Source organism: Amia ocellicauda, chromosome 11 (genome assembly GCF_036373705.1).
Source record: "Amia ocellicauda isolate fAmiCal2 chromosome 11, fAmiCal2.hap1, whole genome shotgun sequence".
NCBI classification, from domain to species: Eukaryota; Metazoa; Chordata; class Actinopteri; order Amiiformes; family Amiidae; genus Amia; species Amia ocellicauda.
In genome coordinates this window covers 14,737,234-14,758,782 of record NC_089860.1, presented here as the reverse complement: position 1 = coordinate 14,758,782, position 21,549 = coordinate 14,737,234, and the positions used below count along the sequence as shown (strand labels likewise).

General features: G+C 38.2%; 1 protein-coding gene across 5 annotated transcripts in view; it reads left to right on the top strand.

The window, feature by feature from the left end:
- Window positions 1-852: 852 nt before the first annotated feature.
- Window positions 853-21,549, top strand: part of arap3 (ArfGAP with RhoGAP domain, ankyrin repeat and PH domain 3) — a 34,859-nt gene continuing 14,162 nt past the window's right edge. For 4 of the 5 annotated variants that reach the window (XM_066716656.1, XM_066716657.1, XM_066716654.1 and 1 more), the window contains exons 1-8: window positions 853-1,003; window positions 13,491-14,591; window positions 17,895-17,938; window positions 18,373-18,446; window positions 18,792-18,865; window positions 20,363-20,599; window positions 20,929-20,998; window positions 21,305-21,425. In XM_066716656.1, coding sequence (XP_066572753.1) covers window positions 13,495-14,591; window positions 17,895-17,938; window positions 18,373-18,446; window positions 18,792-18,865; window positions 20,363-20,599; window positions 20,929-20,998; window positions 21,305-21,425 — 1,717 coding nt within the window. In that variant the 5' untranslated portion in view covers window positions 853-1,003; window positions 13,491-13,494. Of the gene's footprint in view, window positions 1,004-12,652; window positions 12,760-13,490; window positions 14,592-17,894; window positions 17,939-18,372; window positions 18,447-18,791; window positions 18,866-20,362; window positions 20,600-20,928; window positions 20,999-21,304; window positions 21,426-21,549 lie in introns of those variants that run through there. The other variant, XM_066716655.1, reaches the window with a different exon arrangement.

Sequence of the window (21,549 nt, the reverse complement as noted above, 5' to 3'; positions counted from 1 at the left end):
GGTTACACAGCCAAGGTTTTGAGTTACCCTCTTACTCTCGGCCTTTAGTGATGAATGATGTTGAATAATTACTGGAAAGGCATAAGGGATTGAAACACTACATTTTGAGTTTGAGATCTTAAAAGTATCCTCCTTACTAGATAATGCGGTCAAAGGGGAGAAGTTTGAATGTAACACATCTCAAATATATCATTCTTCAAGTAGTTTGAAAGTGGTGTACATGTAATTCAGTAAAAAATATGTGTCTGTTTCTATTATTGTTGTATAGGCTCTAAAAAACAACAAAAAACATCCTTCCTATGATTTTAGATGCTACTATTTAACAACCCTGTGTAGACTCATCTTAATTAGTCAATGCTTGCATCCTTTCTTAATTCCTCACCATACATATAAAGTTTCGACAAAGAATTCCTGTGAACAACAATTAAACCACTTTGTTAATTTAAACTTCCTTTCTGGGTCATTTCAACATCTTTTTGTTTGTTACCAGTAACCTTATTGCTTAATCTGTTTAAGTAACTCTAACACAGGTTCAAATAAAAGAACAGAAAAGAAGCAGAAAAAAAAAACTGCCATGTAGACAAGGCCCTGGGTCTGTGTTAACTCTATTAAAATATTTTTTTGCAAAGATGGCTACACAGTGTATAACCAGCTGAAATGCACAGGACAATATCACAAATAACAAAAGCCCTTTTGTTACGTGTTCATGGACAGAAATGACCAAAAATGTCTCACCCAGAGCGGAGGAGGTGGAAATGGTCGGCCGATATATATTTGGTTGGTTTCACACGCCCTCCCCTTTAAGGCCGATGTTGTTACTGTTTCTGGTTTCTGCAAAAGCAGCCACTTCAACAAAACCTCCTCCACTGGCCGGATTCATGACACAGGGCACTGACTCCAGAGACGGAGGGATTGCAGACTTATTTTTATGCATATGAATTTTGATTTGTTTCAAGCCAGAAACCCCCTTAGGGCAACCGGTGACTCAAGGCATAAGAAAGAGGTGAGTAAGAAAAGAAAGCAAAGTTGGAATCAGAGTGTAATAGTGCAGCTCACTGGGTGTGCAGTCGTCCTGTGTAATATAATAAAATGAATATATAGGGGCTGTAATGATGACGTGCATTGGAAGTGTAGCCTGATGAACAACTTGTTAATTATGCTGTAGTCATTAGTGATCGAAATATAGAAAACACGTAACTTAGTATGAGGTGCTATAAAGTGGTTTTTGTGTGTGTTGGGTACTTTTTTATTATAGAACAATGTGTTCATAGTTCGCCATCCACGAAGCTGCTGTAAGTCTATACAAATCCAGATTAACACACACACACACACACACACTGTTTGTATTTAATCAGTGTATGTTACAGCCAAGGCTTTCGATTTGATTGCCTTTGTTTGGAGTATAGACTTATGCATGTGTTCATTCATTCATATATTGCATTTAGTTGAATCTGTTCTGGGAAAAGTTCTGTCTTTATTTAATGTGGGCAGGATCTCCTCAGAGTTGTGTGTGAAGTCATAGTTGAAGGGATTCATCATTGTTTCAGGATCCTTTGTGTTGGATGCAAGATCTGTGCTGGAACCTAGAAAATGAATGCAATCTTACTCTGTATTTTATGATTAGGGCTGGTACAAGTAGACCATTATGTATTATCAGTCAAATTTAGGATGGCACAGCAGCCTCAGTTTCTTGTATGTCATATAAGTATTCTCCTTTTTCGTGTTCCTTTTCACAGGTGTGACCAAGAGGGTTTTAATCTCTGCAAACATCCATGTTAGATTTAATGTTTTGTATTTTTTAGGCATTTCAACTTCTCTTAAGACTTCACTCATTGCGATTGCTTAAAGCTCATACTACAGAGATAGAGGGCTTGCACATGTATGAATACTCTTGACAATACAGACAGGGATGTGTCTCTAACAGAAATAATGTAACTTGATCATCACAAACCCATAATATTTGAAATGCAGTTGAAGAGAACATTAGCACTAAGAATTACATATGCACAGTAGTGTTTTCTTTTCTTCTTTTTCCACTAGCTTTGGTTTGTCGATTTCCTCTTTTTTCATTATTGGTCAAGGAGGTAACAGTGCATTTGCAGGTTGTTTTTTCAGAGCTCATTACTTCTAGGAACAATAAATCAAAAGGTCTAAAGTCCAGATCTAACAAGACAGTTTCAGTATGGAAATAAAATATGAATCCAAAAGTTGCTTTGTCACCTGGATTTGGAAAGATAACTGAAGTTTATTATTTATTAATAAGTGGAGCAAATTTTCCATTGTAGAGAGACAATTGTTTCCAACTCACCTGGTGTTCTCAGTCTAAGAAACACAACCTCCTTCCCAATGTTAAAGTCCTGTAGTATAATTCTTATTTAAACTCTTTCATGCTGCACAGTTGATATACTTTAAATTAGGAGAGCCCCAATTATTTTGAAAACTCGTATTCAAATTCTGATTTCAAGTTGTCAATCATAATTTTCACTGTGGAGATGGCAACCACTGCTCTTAGAGTGGTTTGTTGTGCTATAGTTGTTAAATGCTACAACCCTGTTTGTAGACCCACAGCTTTAGGTTGTTAAAATGTCCTCAAATGGATACAATAATTAAGCTAGTGATTGGTTTAATTAAGCAAGAGAGAGTGGTTTGAAAGATAACCAGTAAACTTTCTTTCACATATTACCAGGGATACTAATACCTATCTATCTGTCTGTCCATCTATACATATTAATTTATCTACACATCATGCCCCACTACCTCCAATATTGTAGAAAATGTATTAAAAATAACTTAAATATCTTGGTTGGATAAGTGTGCACCCCCCTTGTAATAGCAATCCTAAATTAGCTGATGTGTAAGAAGTTGCCTTCAAAATCACACACCAAGTTAAGTTGCCTCCACCTGTGTCAAACTGTAGTGATTCACATGATTTCAGGATAAATTCAGCAGTTCCTGAGTTCCCTCTGCTGGGTAGTGCATTTCAGAGTAAAGACTCATCCGTGAACACCAAGGAGCTTTCAGAAGGACAAAGTTGATGAAAGGCACAAATCATGAATGAATATAACAACCTATCAAAGGCCTTGCATATCCCTTGAAACATGGTCAAGATGATTATTAAGAAGTGAATGTGTGTGGCACCACCAAGACCCTGCCTAGATCAGGCTGTTCCTCCAAACTGGATGACCAAGCATGAAGGAGACTGATCAGAGACGCTATGAAGAGGGCCCATTTTGAAGTATGCAAAATAAATTATTGGGAGATTCTGTAGCCATGAGGCAAAAGGATTGGTGCTCTGACAAAACTAAAATTGAACTGTTGGCCTAAATGCAAATCGTTAGGTTTGCCGCAATGTCAACACAGCGCATCACCCAGCGAACCCCATCCCTGCTGCGAAGTCTGGTGGTGCAGCATCATGTTATGGGGATGTTTCTCATGTGCAGGGGCAGTTGTCAGGATAGAAGGGAAAATGAATGGAGGAAAGTACAGAAAAGTCCTTGATGAAAACCTGCTGCCCTCTGCAAGAAAGCTGAAACTGGGATGGATATTCATCTTTCAGCAGGACAATGACCTGAAGCATACAGGCAAAGCTACACTGGAGTGGCTATGGAACAAAAAGGTAAAAAGTCCTTGAGTGGCCCAGTGAGAGCCCTGACCTAAATACAACGGATTAAAAATAAATTGGATTTGTGCCATGACTTGAAGGTTGCTGTCCACCAACACCCCTGAAGGAACATGACCGAGCTTGAACAATTTTTGCAAAGAAGAATGGGCAAACATTGCCAAATCAAGTATTAACTCGGGGGGGGGGGGTGAAGACTTATAAAATAGTTATTTCAGTTTTGTATTTAATATATTTCACAAAGGTATGATGTGTAGATAAGTGTGTGTGTAGGGGGGAAATCGTCATTGAAAGGGTGTAGACTTTCTACAGGGATTGTAAGACTATGGATACTCTATTTTTAGCAGTGTGTTTAAGTGAAGTTTAGTGTGTTTATTAAGAGCTGTAAGTAGATTGTGGTATTCACACCATCTTCAGCTTCATGTTTTGTCAAACTGCTTCCTGTGAAGAAAGTAAACCTATTGACAACAGGACATTTAAAGACGCATTATAACCTCCAGGATTAGTATTTTAACTTCAAGTACATTATTCAAAGTTGAAATAACTGGATTGCCTTTTCTATTTATTTAAATGCTTAATTGTTATCCAGTACTGACATCTGAACTGTGTAATGACTTGCACTTATATTAACATATTTACTTAATCTACTACCAAAGACTCCATCTAATGTCTAGGCTCTCATGTTAAACATTTGTCCCTGTTGAGTTCGTGTCTCTCTTTTTGGCATTTGTCACATGATATAAATGCTTTTAATAACCCCTGGTTGTTTCTATGGATAGTGAAGACATGGAAGAGAGCTTTTTATAGAAAATAACTTTCAAATGTGGAGAGAAATTGTTTCTACTTAGGATTTTGAGGAGATAAAAGAGTTGGGTATGTTGCATTCATGTGAAATTTCACGTATCATTAATATTTTGGTCTGTTGTTTTTAAGTCTTCGCAGAAATGAATAAGTTGAATTGTTGAGTGAACATGGTCCCTTGCTGCTGCTGCTATTAAACCTCTGCAATAAAACATGACATGGCAAATTAGAATAGTTTCCACCTGCCATGAATAGTGATATAAAATTCCTTTCAGATCATCCGTCAGGAAAGTTACAATAATAGGAAGCTACTCTGAAGAAAGACTCCAAAAAGAAATGTCTGATTTCATCCTTTAATTAATATTCAACTGAGTCATTCGTGGTTCAACTAGTTGTAGTTTAACTTGCTGCATCACACTTCTGTAAAACAATGGCCTTTCAATCTATACGCTGAAAAGAAAATACAGAAAATAAGACCAACCAATCTAAATGATTGATTATATAACCATATCTGATGTACATGAAGCATTTGCACAACCAAAATCAACATTTCTCATTTAACATTAACGCATTTCTACAAAGAAAGATATGAGTTTAACTTGAAAGAAGTAACATATAGTATAGGAAAATGCATAACATCACCTAAACAGCCTTCCTTAATAGTGTGACCATAGTAGACTTTCACACCAGATATGCTAAATTTACTTTAGAAGAAGTAGTCATTTTAAGATTATTTATGCTAATCCTTTAACACAATCTAGCTTTTCTGTTGTTTAGGGTTTGTTTTAATATTATTGGTATGTATAATTTAAATGCATATAGTTTGTCATGTGGCTTGTGATCTTTAGGTTTAATGCATTTTAAATTTCTATCCTGCTGTAAAATGATGTTGTCCTACAATAATCAAATAAAATATGTAGATGTGCTCGGTAAACAAAAAAAATGTAGTGATTGGATTGTAGTGTTGCTTCTCTTATTTGGCACTGAGTAAATCATATTCACATTTCTGGAACAGATTGAAAGCTGTGTATATAAAAAAGGCCTATTGCCTTTTCTAATTAAGTAGTGAGGTTGTATTTGTTGAAAATAAATCCTGAAAAACTGGTGGGGCCTTTCTCAAGTTTTTACTTAACGTACTTAGCAGAGCAGATGCGACTCTGTGTTTACGAACAAATACACATTAAAAGGTTTCCTGTTTTATTGCAGAGGAATATTGCCTCTACCTAGAGCGCAGTATTAGATCAATTAGTTGAGCAACCCCGCCCATATTAGCTAAAGACGCTGTCTCATGCATTTCTAAACAACAACAGAAAAGGCTGTTCTTACTTGAATCTAACAGTGCATCTCAGTTGCAGATCTGGATGATGAAAATGTGACTGTGATGAAGGGGCCAGCTTATTAGCACACAAGTGTGTTCAGTCATCAAATCAGCGTAGCTATAGCCAACTCTGAACAATGATATATTGTGCTGTACAATAGTACCCTACTGTTATTTATACACCCCCTGCACCCTTCATCCCAAAGGCCTCCTTGATTCCCTGGTTTCACAAATTGCCTTTGACTCCTTGGCTTCCACCAATTGTTTGACTACAAGACTAGGCAACATTTGTGTGGGGGAGCTCCTTTAGAACTGCTAGTTAATCTGGTGTCCATATATAAGGGCCTAGTTTTGACTTTAAAAAGTACTGAACTAGATCTGATGTATGTTATGCACCCCAATGTTTCTTTTTGTTTGGTTAAATCATTGTTAAAAGAGAACAATAAGAAAAATCTGCATTGCTCAAGTGACTTATTGTAGTAGCCTGTGTTTCTGTCTGAAGAATTCATGAAGAGAAAATGTGTTAGTTTAAACTAAAAGCATAAAAACACATTTCAATAACTATAGAAACATACACTATACTACCTTCAATAGAGTGCATGTGTAGTAGCAATATGTCAATTAGTTATTAAATAGTGCTGTATTGCACAAAGAAGACTGTGTTCATACTTTTAAATACATGATTTGCCTGTTGTGATCTGTGTTGTTGGGCAGTAACATCTTGCTTAGATTTCATTTGCCACCTCAGGTGTACCTCTGAGCCCCCAGAGCGACAGACCCAGAAAGACTGATCTCCTGATGCAGCAACAATTTACCACGTCTACAGGGCATGATGTTGCCATAATAGGCTTACTTGTGGTTCTATGCACTCAACGGAAGGATAGGTGGCATTATCAATAAGTGGCTCTTTAGTGTTACAGTACGGAAAATTACCCACGCTGAGCTCACGCTGTTTTTGCAGACCGCACTCAAACACGCAGTTTACATGCACAATGGAGCATAGATGTTTGAGAGTAACTGGCAGTGTAAAAATGAACTTCTAGAAGTGAGAATCTGTGAATGTGGCCTGGGTGTTCTCACTCGTGGTTCACTGCACTTGCCTAAAATGTCAGATTTGATGGTGTATTGTTAATAGTTAGTACTATAATATATCTATTGCCTTTTTAAATTAAATATGTATTTATGATTCATTCTTTAGAGGTATGTATGGAATCTGCTCGGCCCAGGAAACACATCTCCATGTCTGAAAACAGACGGGAGAAGTCTGTATCTGAGGCCTTCAACACGTTTGCAAGGTTGTCTGGAGTGGGAACATTGGATGTGTTGCTTTTATTTCAGGACATTAACTACCACACCTCATATTTTGGCATTTTGTTTCTATTCAGATGTCAGTGGCTTATGAAATAACCCCTTGGGGGAGCAGATAGATGTTGGACCAAGACAATAGTTGAAAGAAGGGACAACAGCTGGTATTTCAACACATCGATGTCATGCCGATTGAAAAAGTGCAAGTCAGACATCTATACGCCTGCAATATTTTCTTGGGCCTAATTAAAATTTTCAGTCAAAATGTGGGCTTGCATGTGAAAAAAGGTGTGAATGGAAACTTCGGCTTAGTTAAGTATCTTGGCAGCTTCAGCGGGCTCTCCGTAAAGTTTTCTTAATAAAACACTCTCCATATATGGAATTTAGGCCATTTACTATAGCCTGTTCTCATAAGCTCTATGTTCATTTTAACAGGCATAAAAACGTGATATGACCGAACTTCCCTGTAAACAGACAGTACCCAAATGTCATTATAATGTCATAGTGAAATGCAGAAACTGTTGAAAATGAAGGAAGCTTATCACTTGTCTATTTTATTTTTATATTTGTAAATAGCTGCCTTGCCATACATATGAATTTAGGAAATAATTTTGTTGACAATATAAACATTCAAAATTGTTCATTAATATGACATTTATTTCTGATTTAAAGACTGTAACTTGAATGTTAAAGAAGTTCTTAGGAAGAGACTATAGACTAAAAATATGTATGTAATTCCCTTTTAATGAAAAGGTAAGACTTTCTACAAATTATTTGTAATTATATTGACAGTATTTTTTTTATTTTGTAAAGGGCCCTGTCATACTGGGTTTCTCAAAAGCTCTGTTGTTTTGCTCCTTGAATCTCATAAATGCTAATGAACTGACATGGGGTTGTTTGTCTGAAACTGTCTAGTTTCTACTTTTGAAAGAAAAAGAACAAGAAAAAACAGGGTTATATTGGGTTGGGGGAAAAGACAGAAAGAAGAGAGGAAGGAAATGAGCTTCAGGACAATTGGCGGAAACTGGAGCTCAGAGTATTTAAAATGGAAACCAATGACTTATGATGAAGAAAGCTCAGTTAAATATTTTTTCTAAGATTTTTGCAGTTACCAGACTAGTTACATAGCTTTTAAATAATGTTCCCAGGGATTTGGGTTTGTTCATCTGTAGTTCACGTGCAATTTTCACATTTTCTTTACTTTCAGTTGTATTTTCCATGTCATATTTGTTTTTTGTATAAATATTAATTCATTAATTAATTGGCATTCAGATTTTGTATTTATTCTTTACTTTTACTTTGCAAACTGTACTTTTCAGCTTCAGTAATCGTCTTTTTTTGTTTTTTTCGATTATGAAAATGTACTGTGGCTGTTAATACTATATACTGTCTGATACATGCACTTTGTTTTTGCTGTTTGGACAACATTAGCAACATTGTAGTAAACTCTGTGAAAACAAAAAGAGAGACATTCTCAGATAATTTGGTTAGATCTGTACTCTCCCAGGGCATCAAACCCAGAACCCAGAGTTTTACAGCACATGAGAAAGCTGAAATTACTTCTGCCCTGGTCTTTTTTTGATAAATGTTAGGACCTTTCCTTTGTTTGTTTATAAAAATAGCTGAGATAATTGTATGTTGTTACTGCAGGAAATCCCTTAATTATTTGCAGCTTTAGATGAGGATGTTTTTTATTTAGGGTTCTGTCGAAATGGTACTCTAGGATTTTTCCTACCGTAATAGATTTTAGAGGTATTCTAGCTTTCTGTGGTCTTTCGCAGAAAACCTGTGACACTAAGCAACAGTGACTCTGTATGGAAAATATACATCAACAATAAAATCTTCACTGTGCATGCATGATCGATTTCCATTTTGAGCTGAGTAAATGTAAGCCTATTTTATTTTAATCAATACTTAAGCATGGCTCAGTTTATGCTTTATTCAATACCCTGCCAGTTAAATAACAAGCTTGTGTTATTCCCTGAGGACTGTAGCTGTGTTTATCTTTGATCTGTGCTAACATCACTAACTTATCTTTCTTCCTTCTGGATTGAACGGGAGAGGAGGGTGTGGGCCCCTGTTTTTCGTGCATTTGGAGAGACAGCTGTATCCTGTATTTTCAGCAACTCTGATGAAGTCAATGTGAGAGCATGGTTATGGGAATCCAAAGGGAGCAGGATAGAGATGGGCCACTGAGATAATGTTGACTCACATGGAAAATGTGAAAGAAAATGTAGGCCTTTTTACACAAACATTACGCAGTTTGAATCATCGGTACAAGCTTTTTTTTTTTTTTTTTTTTTTACCAGGATGTTCTTTATGTGTGGATTCAATCTGTTTAGATGTAGTCGTTGTTTTGCAAAATGCCCCTTGTGCATAGAAATGCAATGCCTGTTTAATGCGAAATTCAGAATATTATTTTGCGCTTAAAAAGGTATATAAAAGAACAATTCAATGACAATTCTACTAGAGGGCTAGTTATCCACTTTCCAGGAAGTATTTATAAGAGATTTAAAATAGTCTTTTTTTACTGTTCAGTATTATTTGGAATCCAGTCCATGCCATATCACAGGTCAATACAGTCCTGATATAACTGCATTCCTCCCACTGTGACTAACTTAATTAAATAGTCTGCAGGCTCCCAGCCCCAGCAAAGCGGACAGCATGCCTGCAAATCCGTCTGTTTTGCTTCTAGGGAAATGTGTTCTGTCTTTATCTGACACAGGTTAAATCCTCAAGGGACAGCACTGAATCTCTGGATGAACCCCACACTGCTCGTGATATTACATGTAGTATGTTTATGATGGTTCCTACTGCCTGCACATGCTATCGCAGGGGCCTTCATTCCTTCTTTCCCTTTACTGTCTGATTAGGACGATAAACTGAGACACCAGCCCAATAGCATTCCTTACTTCTGGTCACATCAGTCACTAAACCCCACTTCTGTGTATCTGTCATCACCTCCCTCTGCTCTCAGGCTTGGGTGTTGTTTATTGAGCAGCTGTGACATACTTGTTTTTGAGACTGGATTTGGTATATATGCCTTGTTTACAAGCCATGAGATTGCTCTTTTTTTTTTTTTTTTTCAGTAATTTGAAATTGCAAAAACGTAATACTGATACCACTATCAGTGCATTTGCAATATGTCAATTTTGACTGGTTAGGTAAGAAGAACTTGGAAAGGGTGTAATAATCTTATATAACTGCATAATGTATTCCAAACCTTGATTAACTGTTTCCTAGTGATCAACACTTTATTTACATGCATTTCACACGTATGAGCTCCCCTTGCACAATGGGAAATATTCTTATTGTAAATGAGGAGGTATTTTGTAGCTCTTGTTCTATGTAGACCACAAATAATGATATGTTTAAAAACCAAAAAGTGGGCAGTTCTGCTTTGTTTCATTTTTTTAAGTCCCCTTCTTGTGTTTGGTATATCTTATCAACAATTGCTGTAATAGATATGTTGTTGGCTTGTGCTTGTTTAATAGATCATGGCTTCTCAATTGATTTCTCATTGATGATAACCCTTTCTTGTGCATTCGATTATCAGTTGAGCTCATATGCTTCCTCTTTTAAGATCCCGATAAATCCGGTGTATCTGTTGCAGGAGTCAAAGGTTACCTGCCAGCACTGACACATGGGAAAAGTAGGATATGACTCACTCCCTTTTCATCATGTGCACAATGCCTGTTTTCCCACCAAATATCACTGCTTTACAAGAGAGAACACTCATTAAAACCCTTTATTTTAAATGACCTTGTTACCTTGATTTTGCCAATCCTCTGCAGGATAATCACAGAGAAGCTTTCTTTCAGTCTTGTTTTGGCAAGTATATGAGGTACAAACATGAGGGCTGTGGTATACGATACACCTGTAAAAGGTGTTTTTAATCTGAGCTATTAAACCTCTTAAAATCTTAAAATGTCACTAGTGAAAAACATCTGGCCAAGAGACTCATTTGGCCTTGAGATTTGTAGCTCTGCTCTGTTCTCAGGGCTTTACTCCCCAAAGGGACTCAAAAGTCAGGGAAGCTCTTTCAAGGTTCAGCTAATTTTAAAAATATTCAGGAAGTCTTTGTTTTTTGGTTAAAGCCCACTCCTGCACTCACGAAGTCTACTAGCAGTTTCACATTGTTTATTTACTTCTTGATGTATTTATTTATTCATCTGCAGCCCAATAATAAATGACTTGAGGTCAGTTATGTGCATGGACTCACGTAAATAGAAGGCATTGACATTTAAATTGATTTAAAATCTCATTTTGAAGATCTAGACATTTTTTGGTTTGTTTGTACCAAGTTACATTTTAGGGGGCGGGGAGCATAAATAATATAAAATGGCCTAATGCAGGGATGAGTTTATCTGGCCCACAATCAAAGCATGATCAATACGGTTTCAGATTCCTACAAATGATATAAATATGCATCTGTACTAAAATCGTGTTGTTAATGCAGCATATATTTCTTCCACTGCATTTCTTCTTCTGTGTGCTGCAATTAAGTGTCCTGGGGCTGAAACTGTAATTAGCACACAGACACTAATTATTTGTGCCGGTGTGATATCAGATTTCTATAAACACAGCCTCCCCCCAGCAGTGTTGTGGCTGTTGTCAGGTCTTGTTTACGACAGTGCGATAACAAGAACGGGTTTAATTACTGTCTGGAAGAAAAATACAAGGTGGGTTGTTACAGCCAAATGCCCTGTTAAAAGAAATGTCTATCCATTTTAAATGGATTATCTTTTGAAGTCGAAGCATTTGGGAAGCAATAAAAGCTTTCTTCCAGTTTTATAGGTAAAATAATTTTGCTCCTTAAACAAAATAAAAGATAACATAATAATTTGCTTTTTCCATCATGTATTTTACTTGCTTTTCTCCATCTTGTTTGATGACAAAACAAAATGGCACTTTACTCAGCCTTCATTAGCAGCTTCCTGGGTTCAAAGATTAGACCAGAATAACATATCCTTATTTGTTCTTGGGCAGGAAGATCACATTTTCTTGATCATTTTGTATTGCAGTCTTATGTAAGTGATTATGCATTTCCTATTTAAACCTCCCAGGCTATGAATATGGAGATTACAGTATTATATAAAGTGTGAACAAGGCATGGTATCTCCTCTTTTATCAGTCCACACAAAGGTACCTATATCAGCCAGATTTGAAAAATACAACCCACAATTATACCACCGCTAAATGAAAAGTATTCAGGTGTATTTAGTATTATTGTTGTATGGGCTGATTAAATGTTTCTTAAGGATTTGTTGCAAAAGACATTTGAAACCTGTCTTTAAAATAGTAATTTTACCTAGAGCTATGTTGCGGTAAATCCAGTCCTGAATCCGATGTAATCTTTATGAGAAGAATAAAAGCATGACCTTGTAATATTACACAGTTACGATAAAGTAGGCTGACATAAAAACCCTGTTGTATTTATATACAGTTACACGGAATATTTAGATTTCTTTTAATATATCACGTGATCCTCTTTCAATAGTAATGCCCCATCCGCCTGAAACTCAAGAAAGACAGGGGTGTGTCACGGGGGTAGGGTTGCACCTTGCATGTGACATCATCTGGCAGTGAGAGGAAAACACGTCTGCTAACAGTGCTTTAGCAAAGCAGAGACGGCAGGATTTGTTTGAATATGAATCGTAACAATTAGAGCTCCAAAATGATATGAAACAAACAATTGCTACATGATCTAACCTGGGTAAGTGAGTCTGCTAAGAAATAAATAATAATAAAGAAGTACTAATAAATAATAAGATGAGGAAATGGTAAGGTTTTGTTGAGTTTATTTTCATGAAAACACTTCTCAGTTTACCTTTAAGATGTGTCGTGATGAAGAGGAATGTATGTAATTTGAGGATAGGAAATGCTCTAGTGGGGATGGCGTGGTGAACTGCAGGGCTAAGCACCAAGGGCCTATATCCGCTAGCTCCTAAAAACTGTTCTGGTGGAGCTACTTGTTCATGAAATGCTACACTTATCATATCCACTTTGTCCATGGGTTGTCTGGAGGTTTGTCCTCTTTCTCTTGCTGTGCTGTTGCACGCAAATACAAGGATCCTTTGTCCAACGCATGACCCCAGTCTTTGTTCCAAATCAATGACTTTATGATGCAGAAAGCCCTTGACTCTTTTTTCTAGAAAGGTCACCGTGACATCATCCTAAAAAAGGGATTGCAGCAGTTTGTGCCATTCCACTTGTTTGACTGTCAGCCTGGTACTACCATAAGAGAAATATTGGCATGAGATCTGAAAATAGATAAGATCACAAAATTCCATTTATTCGTATAACTCGGACACAACAAGGTTTTGGTGGGGGATCGATTTTGCTAGTGAATATTATGACCTTTAACAACATATTTTTGTGGCTGTGTAACTGTTGGGTGTTGCAGAAAGTGTTGTTACTGACATCTTTTTCTTTTTACAATTTCAGATGAATGAGTGGTGTAAATTGCGTTTTCGTGGCCAGTGTTGGACACTGTTTTGGTAACTGGCTAGATCTGAAGGCTTTGCTCAACATGGCAACACCTTGTGATGAGAATTCAGATGTTGGGACGGTGCTCTCCTCCATTCACCTCGAGAAATATCAGGACAGTTTCAAACAGTTTGGCCTCCACAAGGCAAGCGATTTCTTCCACCTTGACAATGAAATTCTCATCCAAATTGGAATAACAGCTACAGGCCATAGGAAACGCATTTTAAAACTTGCTGAGCAGATCCAGCGAGCAGCAAGACCAAAAGACAAGGAGCCTTCTCTGGACCGTTCTCGCTCAGAATCCGCTATTAACCAGACCTCTCCCTCAAAGCTGGGGTCCTGTTCTCCAATTTCCAGCTCTACTGAGATGATCAGGAACTATTCTGTCCCGAACATTTCTTCTATCATTGAGGATCTCAGCCCAGAAAGAGCGGATGTTTTGGTGAAACCAATACCTAAACCTAGAACTGTCTTCAACAAACCAAAAACGGAGCAGCAGGCTTCCTGTCCAAAACCAGATCGCCACAGCCCAGACCTTTCAGAAGAGCCCTCTGAGGACGCCAATCATTTCGTGGTATTGGAAGGTTTTGCTCCAGTAGAGTCAAATACGGATTCCGAAGTCTTGGGCTTTGAACAAAGGGAAGGCATCAATGCACCTGAGAGGAGTTTAAGTAACTGTAACTCACTGGAATCTCTATGTAAAGCAGATTCGTCTGCTGGCACTCTGCCGCCAGTTCCTCCGAGAGTCCACAAGGGAATTCCCCCATCCAGCTTCAGGGGGCCGAGGTCTCCTGACAGAGCAGAGAGAGACCAACTCCTCACTCCTCCCCTGTCGTCGTCGCCTGGGTCCCCTTGCAGCTATGAAGATGGGCCATTCTCAGCGATGCCCATCCTGTCTCCTCCCAGTTCTCCTCAGCATTGCATAGAGATGGTATCCAATGAGATTTATTGTGGTTCTTTACCTCGCTCCTCAGTGAATTCATACGAGGGAAATAGGAATCGACCTGTCCCCCTGCCCCCACCCCGACAAGAACTGAGCTCGTCTCCGGATAAAACCAGGTACACCTCATCCTTACTCGGTTGCCTTAGCATCTTGTGTAGAAGAACAGCACCATATGTTTCTAAATACAGTAACAAACTATGTGCAGATCATATTTACAGTCATCTATGGCTGTAAAGTCTTGGCTGGGTGTTTTTTTTCCATTTAAAAAATAACACCTTCCATACACTATAATTTAGTTTTGTTTAAACACATCTCAAAATGTCTGTTTCAGATATTTTTTATACTACTATGTCTTCTTCAGACCATTTGTCTTTCAGCTGTCTCCATTTTATTACCCCTTATTGCTATCCAAAAATGTTTTTGTAGGTTTTATTGTTTTATCTCAAAACAAGACTAAATTAGAAAGGAGAATACAGATACAGCTGTGTAATTTATACCTTTGAAACAAAAAGCAGAATAGAGACAGTTTAGAAATATTGACAGATGCATTCACATCCACATTCACATGCCAATCTAATTTAAAAGTATATCCTGTATCATTCAGTTTTCTTTCCCCAGCCGTTCAACATTCATTGCTTTTGCAGTTACAGTAAAACCGGAAGTCTTGCGTACGGTCCCCTTGCATCACAGATAGACGTAACTGAGTTTATATTTCTATGTACGCAACGATCTATTTTGTTTTCCTGCATGTGTTTCCACACACTGAATACAATGCATGCTGATTATTTATTTTACTTTGAAATGACTGAGAAACTAGAGTTCTTGTAGCCCTCTCTGGTTGTGCCTAAACATGAGAGAATAATATTGCAATTATTCATCAGGCTGCATTTCCTTTGGCTGTAGCGGATATGCCAATGAGCTGATTTCCCCTGTTCTTCCTTTCTGTGTAATATAGCCCAGACATAGTAACATTATTCAAGATGGAGACGTCATCGCAGGAGATCAGATCGCAATACTTCCTAGTACTATATTGTAGTATAGCTCCTACCTAAAAGACTGTAAGATCATTTATATGTCCTAGGTTCATATGCATGTTTAACTATAGTGTATCACTCTGGAATGTATTTGCGTAAATTGTTTTAAAGCACGCAGTATTATAGAAGATTTTAATGAATCTAGTGTAAATATTTTGTAGATGCTCATGCTAAAAGATGATAAGCAATTGAAGCAGGTTTTGAACTGGTAGCTAGATATGAAACCTTGATGTACACATTTGGGTTTTGGCTGCTACATTGAACTCCATTTCCCAACACTCTCATATATCGACAAAGCTGTACACGAGCAGGGACTGTGCATTGCAGGTTCAAAGTGTTTTAAATAGAAATATATTTTGCTGATGTCTAAGTTTTGCAAGAGATAATGTCTCTTAGCTAGGTGAGCTAAGTCCATTTTTTTCATTGCTAATATTTGCTGCTCAAACCACAGGAAGTGCATGTTTGGAATAGGACCCAGTCGATGACACAATGCTTTATTCTGTTCAATTTATTAGACAAAGAATACCTCTGTAAATTCTAATGAAGATGATCTATGACTCAGTTGTTATTTACACCACCAGTGGAAAGTAAAGCATGTGTATTTATTCTCGTGTAGCCTCTTATAAATGTAAATAGAAAATGTGCATTTCTATTCTAGTGTAATGGACTCAATAGTTTAGTAATTGTAGAATGCTATTACAGAGTACTACACAAACAGTATTGCCTTCTCATGTAAAATGGAGGATTTGTATGACTTTATGGTGGATGTACCATGTTGTAAGCAATATGATACCTATGTTGTTACAGCTCTATTGTGATCACTGTTACTGATCTGTCTGGCTCTGGCATTACAGTTTTAATAGCTGTGGGTTATGTAACTTCATATCATGTCAGCACTGCCTTATCAGGATAGTGCATCTACTGTAACCGAACGATTAGGGATTTGTTTGGAGTCATTGCTGGCAACAGAAAAAACAAACTACCGTAATAACTCTTCTGTTGTGGTATCCAACTTTATGCTTTGATGTCAAGTCATGTGGGCTTGAGTTTGATTTTCTTTTTAGTATACATTAAGAAATGGCTACCTGTTCTGAAGTTCAGTGGCTTTGGTGTTTTGGTATAAAAATGATCTTTTTAGTGCATTGAATTGAGTCCGTCAACCCCTTTTTAGACGCCTGCAGTCAAGGTGTGCATTAATGTATAACAGCTGAAATGAAATGTCCAAAAGGTTATTGCTTTACTCAGATGCTTTCCTCAAATATCTCCTTAAACAATGGGTGGAAGTGTATGAGATATTTGTTGTTTTTTGTGGTTTGTCCTTGCCTCCCAGTGGGGAGTTGCTTTCTCCACCCTGTCATAGAGCCCCTCTGAGTGTCAAGTCATTTGTTAAGGTGGTGAGAGGGAGGAGGGGAGCAGGAATGTGGGGCAAAAGTTAGGGATTATTTCAGCATTATTTTCAGAGGAAGAGCTTTATTAATGATGGCAATAGAAACAGGACTCCCTCTGGGGAACTACACAAAGGATCCAGCAATAGTTTCCTTTCCGATGTTTAATTTGTTGATGCAACACTCGGGGACCAGAGACTGAGATATCTGCAGTGTTAGTCATGTGTGTCGGACTTGTTTTTAAAAATGTATACACTCCTCTTGGTTAAAGTATGGCTATGTTTTGAATGATAAAAAACTCATATTTTAGGTGACTAAACAGAAAAATGTATGTATGATTTTTGGGGGAAATACAAATTAGGTGTTTAGAAAAGAAAATGAAATAAATCGAACATAAAAACCAAAATACTATGAACTTTACATTCAAAATAAATTAGTGATTCTAGTTTCAATGTCTCCATCTGGCATCAGGATTTTAAGACAAATGTTTCTTGGCTCTGTGAACAGTTTTCAGATGTATATGTTCAGTTAATGCTCAGAGCTAGGAATTAGTAGAGCATGATAACCGATTAATCCATTTTTATGTATTTTGTGTTAGACAATGTGGCACTATGCCATGAAAGGCATGTGTAGATCATTGTGATTTCAGTATTGTGGTGGTGAATGTGAGCTATATCTTGAGCATAGGACAGTTTTCTAAGTGGAGGAAGTTATGCAAATATATTACTAATAGGTAAGAAAAGGAAGAAAACATTTGTGAATATGCAGCTAACCGTTTGTTTTGTTAATACTGTTGTTTGCAGGTCTGTGTTGACTCCTTTCCCTAATTTAGCATTAAAAAATAAAATGGTTTCAAAATGCTTGCATGATTAACTCTGTGTATGTATATCTGCTGTGAAAAATGATGGTGCTTGAATCATGCTCTATCCCATGATTAATGTATCCCCTGTATGCACTGGTATTCCACTGAAGGGTTATTGTCCGCTTTTTGTTTCTGCAGCACTTTTAAGACTCATTTTGCAGAGCCCCCAAAGAGAACCTTGAGTAAGTAATGGATTTCTTATCAGAAAGGTGGTGTACCGGCCTGCTCTGTGTCGCATGTATGGTTGCCTTGGAATTGCATTTCGTTCTGAATTTTCTTGCTTTTACCTCCCAATAATAACTTACTGGTGCATATTCACCGAACACATTTCACTATTTCAAGGATTAACAATCCTCCCTCAGCTGTTCAAATAATGTCAGCCATTCTAAGTATCACTACTATAAAATGTAGTATTAAATGTATGGATTTATGACTGAGAAGATTTGAATGTATTAGTCTATTTCTACGCATAGTTGTCCTTGACACCACTCAACCTTGCTTGTTGTTTGCTAAGCTGTGGCCACGGTTTCACTATGAAGATCTTAAGGAGATGTGGTCAAACCTTTTGATTCCACAACTGCTGTTAAAATCTGAGTTGCTTCCTACATTTCTGCAGTTCTCCAGGAGGAAGCAATCAGCCCTTACTGTGAAACAGTCTTTCAGAGTAAAAGGCCATATCAGGAAGTGAAGGTGAGCGTTTCGTAAGCAGTATTTTGCATCTGAGGAAGCCACACTTATCCAAGAATTAGAGCCACAGACTGGCAGAGAGACAAGTGTGGACAAGCCCAGGACAACCTGTTTATCATTTCATGAGGTCATCATTCATTTCCTCAATCACATTATTTGGAAAACTAAAAGTTGTCAGGCAACCTGAGAGGAAAGCTATGAAATGCATGAGACTTGTTTTAATGCTCTGTAAATAAGATGCACTGTGATCCAAGCCAAGGGTGTGAGAACTAAGGTGAGCTTTGTGTATTTACAGTTACCACCACCATTCACATAACATTCTTGACTGTTTATCTTTGTCGTGTCAAGATTGTGAGAAGTCAAAGTGATGGAAGGAGTGGAACTTGGGAGAAGGCAGACGATGCAAAGGAAGGGGATGCTGGGTAAGAACCAAATATGCTTGCGCTCACAGCAGAAGCACCACATACACTCACCTAAAGGATTATTAGGAACACCTGTTCAATTTCTCATTAATGCAATTATCTAACCAACCAATCACATGGCAGTTGCTTCAATGCATTTAGGGGTGTGGTCCTGGTCAAGACAATCTCCTGAACTCCAAACTGAATGTCTCAATGGGAAAGAAAGGTGATTTAAGCAATTTTGAGCGTGGCATGGTTGTTGGTGCCAGACGGGCCGGTCTGAGTATTTCACAATCTGCTCAGTTACTGGGATTTTCACGCACAACCATTTCTAGGGTTTACAAAGAATGGTGTGAAAAGGGAAAAACATCCAGTATGCGGCAGTCCTGTGGGCGAAAATTCCTTGTTGATGCTAGAGGTCAGAGGAGAATGGGCCGACTGATTCAAGCTGATAGAAGAGCAACTTTGACTGAAATAACCACTCGTTACAACCGAGGTATGCAGCAAAGCATTTGTGAAGCCACAACACGTACAGCCTTGAGGCGGATGGGCTACAACAGCAGAAGACCCCACCGGGTACCACTCATCTCCACTACAAATAGGAAAAAGAGGCTACAATTTGCACAAGCTCACCAAAATTGGACAGTTGAAGACTGGAAAAATGTTGCCTGGTCTGATGAGTCTCGATTTCTGTTGAGAGTCAGAATTTGGCGTAAACAGAATGAGAACATGGATCCATCATGCCTTGTTACCACTGTGCACGCTGGTGGTGGTGGTGTAATGGTGTGGGGGATGTTTTCTTGGCACACTTTAGGCCCCTTAGTGCCAATTGGGCATCGTTTAAATGCCACGGCCTACCTGAGCATTGTTTCTGACCATGTCCATCCCTTTATGACCACCATGTACCCATCCTCTGATGGCTACTTCCAGCAGGATAATGCACCATGTCACAAAGGTCCAATCATTTCAAATTGGTTTCTTGAACATGACAATGAGTTCACTGTACTAAACTGGCTCCCACAGTCACCAGATCTCAACCCAATAGAGCATCTTTGGGATGTGGTGGAACGGGAGCTTGGTGCCCTGGATGTGCATCCCACAAATCTCCATCAACTGCAAGATGCTATCCTATCAATATGGGCCAACATTTCTAAAGAATGCTTTCAGCACCTTGTTGAATCAATGCCACGTAGAATTAAGGCAGTTCTGAAGGCGAAAGGGGGTCAAACACAGTATTAGTATGGTGTTCCTAATAATCCTTTAGGTGAGTGTAGATTTGAAACTGTAAATGATTGTAACTGTTTTGTAAAAATACAGAGTATTGGTATTCATAGTTTATCCTAGATAAAGGAATCTCAGCCACCAGATTTTCCAATCTCTGCAATGTGTGCCGTAACCATTTTAAGACGGTGTTTATCATTTCGGTCATCAGAATTGACCAATAGATGGATTGCAAGATGCACGATCACTGATGCCATCTCTCCTGATCTGTGCGTTGCTGTTGCTTTGTTTTCCCAGGCATGAGTTGTCTCGGAGGGAGAAGCGCATCTCCCAGATTTTGCACAGCGAGTCAATGGGCTACTCCACAGTGGGGGATCTGCAGCCTCCAACCAGGTGCTTCTCTCTTCCTCCCAACCTGTACACTGATGAGATCAACGACGATCTCACCATTTCCCCCTACGCCAGCTTCACTTCCCTCTCTGACCGAGCTGCGCCCATCATCAGCGGGTGGCTCGACAAATTGTCCCCTCAAGGGTGAGAGACTCAATCCATATGCTGTTTTATGTTCCGCCATTTCCTCTTTGCCAGTGCTTCATGCTGTCTGTCTTTTAGGGTGTGTCCCCATGCCTACATCCCCGTGTCCACCTTGCTTCCTTCTTGTCATCACGAAGGGCTTAACTTTATTTTATTTATAAAAAGCATAAAATAAGAATGGGAAACCCTATTGAAAATGATTCTGCTCAGCCTACTCATGTTTTATTGAAACTATATTTTTAGAGCTTCACTGCTAATTGTTTCTTTGGATTTATGGATGTGCTTAGTATGTTATGTGTCCTTAAGTCTTTATTGTTTTTTTTTTCCAGGAACTATGTGTTCCAAAAGCGCTTTCTGAAGTTTGATGGGAAAAACCTGATGTATTTCAGCAGCGATAAGGTACTGACAAGATTCAGTTTGTGACTTTTTTCTGACACATTTACGTAGGGAAAGGAAAAATTGTTGATAATACTGAGGTCTTAATATAATAAAAAATTAAACTCTCGAGTCCCAAGTGTATTATCGGCAAGGTGCAAATCACTTGCAGATGTCTTGAAAATCTGATGTTCCATGGCTCCTTTTTATGTATATGTAAAGCATACAAAACACAGCTGGATGATTTTTTAAATGTAGCTATATTTAAATACTTGACTTGCTCTGGAGATTTACAAACAGTATTTACCGTCCTTGTTTGTTTCTCACTAGGAAGTTTATCCAAAGGGCGTGATCCCTCTGGCAGCTATTCAAATGGCGCGCACAGCCAAGGACAACAAGTTTGAAGTCGTCACGAGTCAAAGGATATTCGTCTTTCGTGCAGAGAATGAAAGTAAGCAACTCAGGAATTTCAGACGGTTCCACGCTGCATGGGCATTTAATGAGGAAATGACCCCTGAATGTTTTGTTAGTAAGTTGATGGGCTCATGTCAGTACTTCGTCCAAAGTCACGTTTG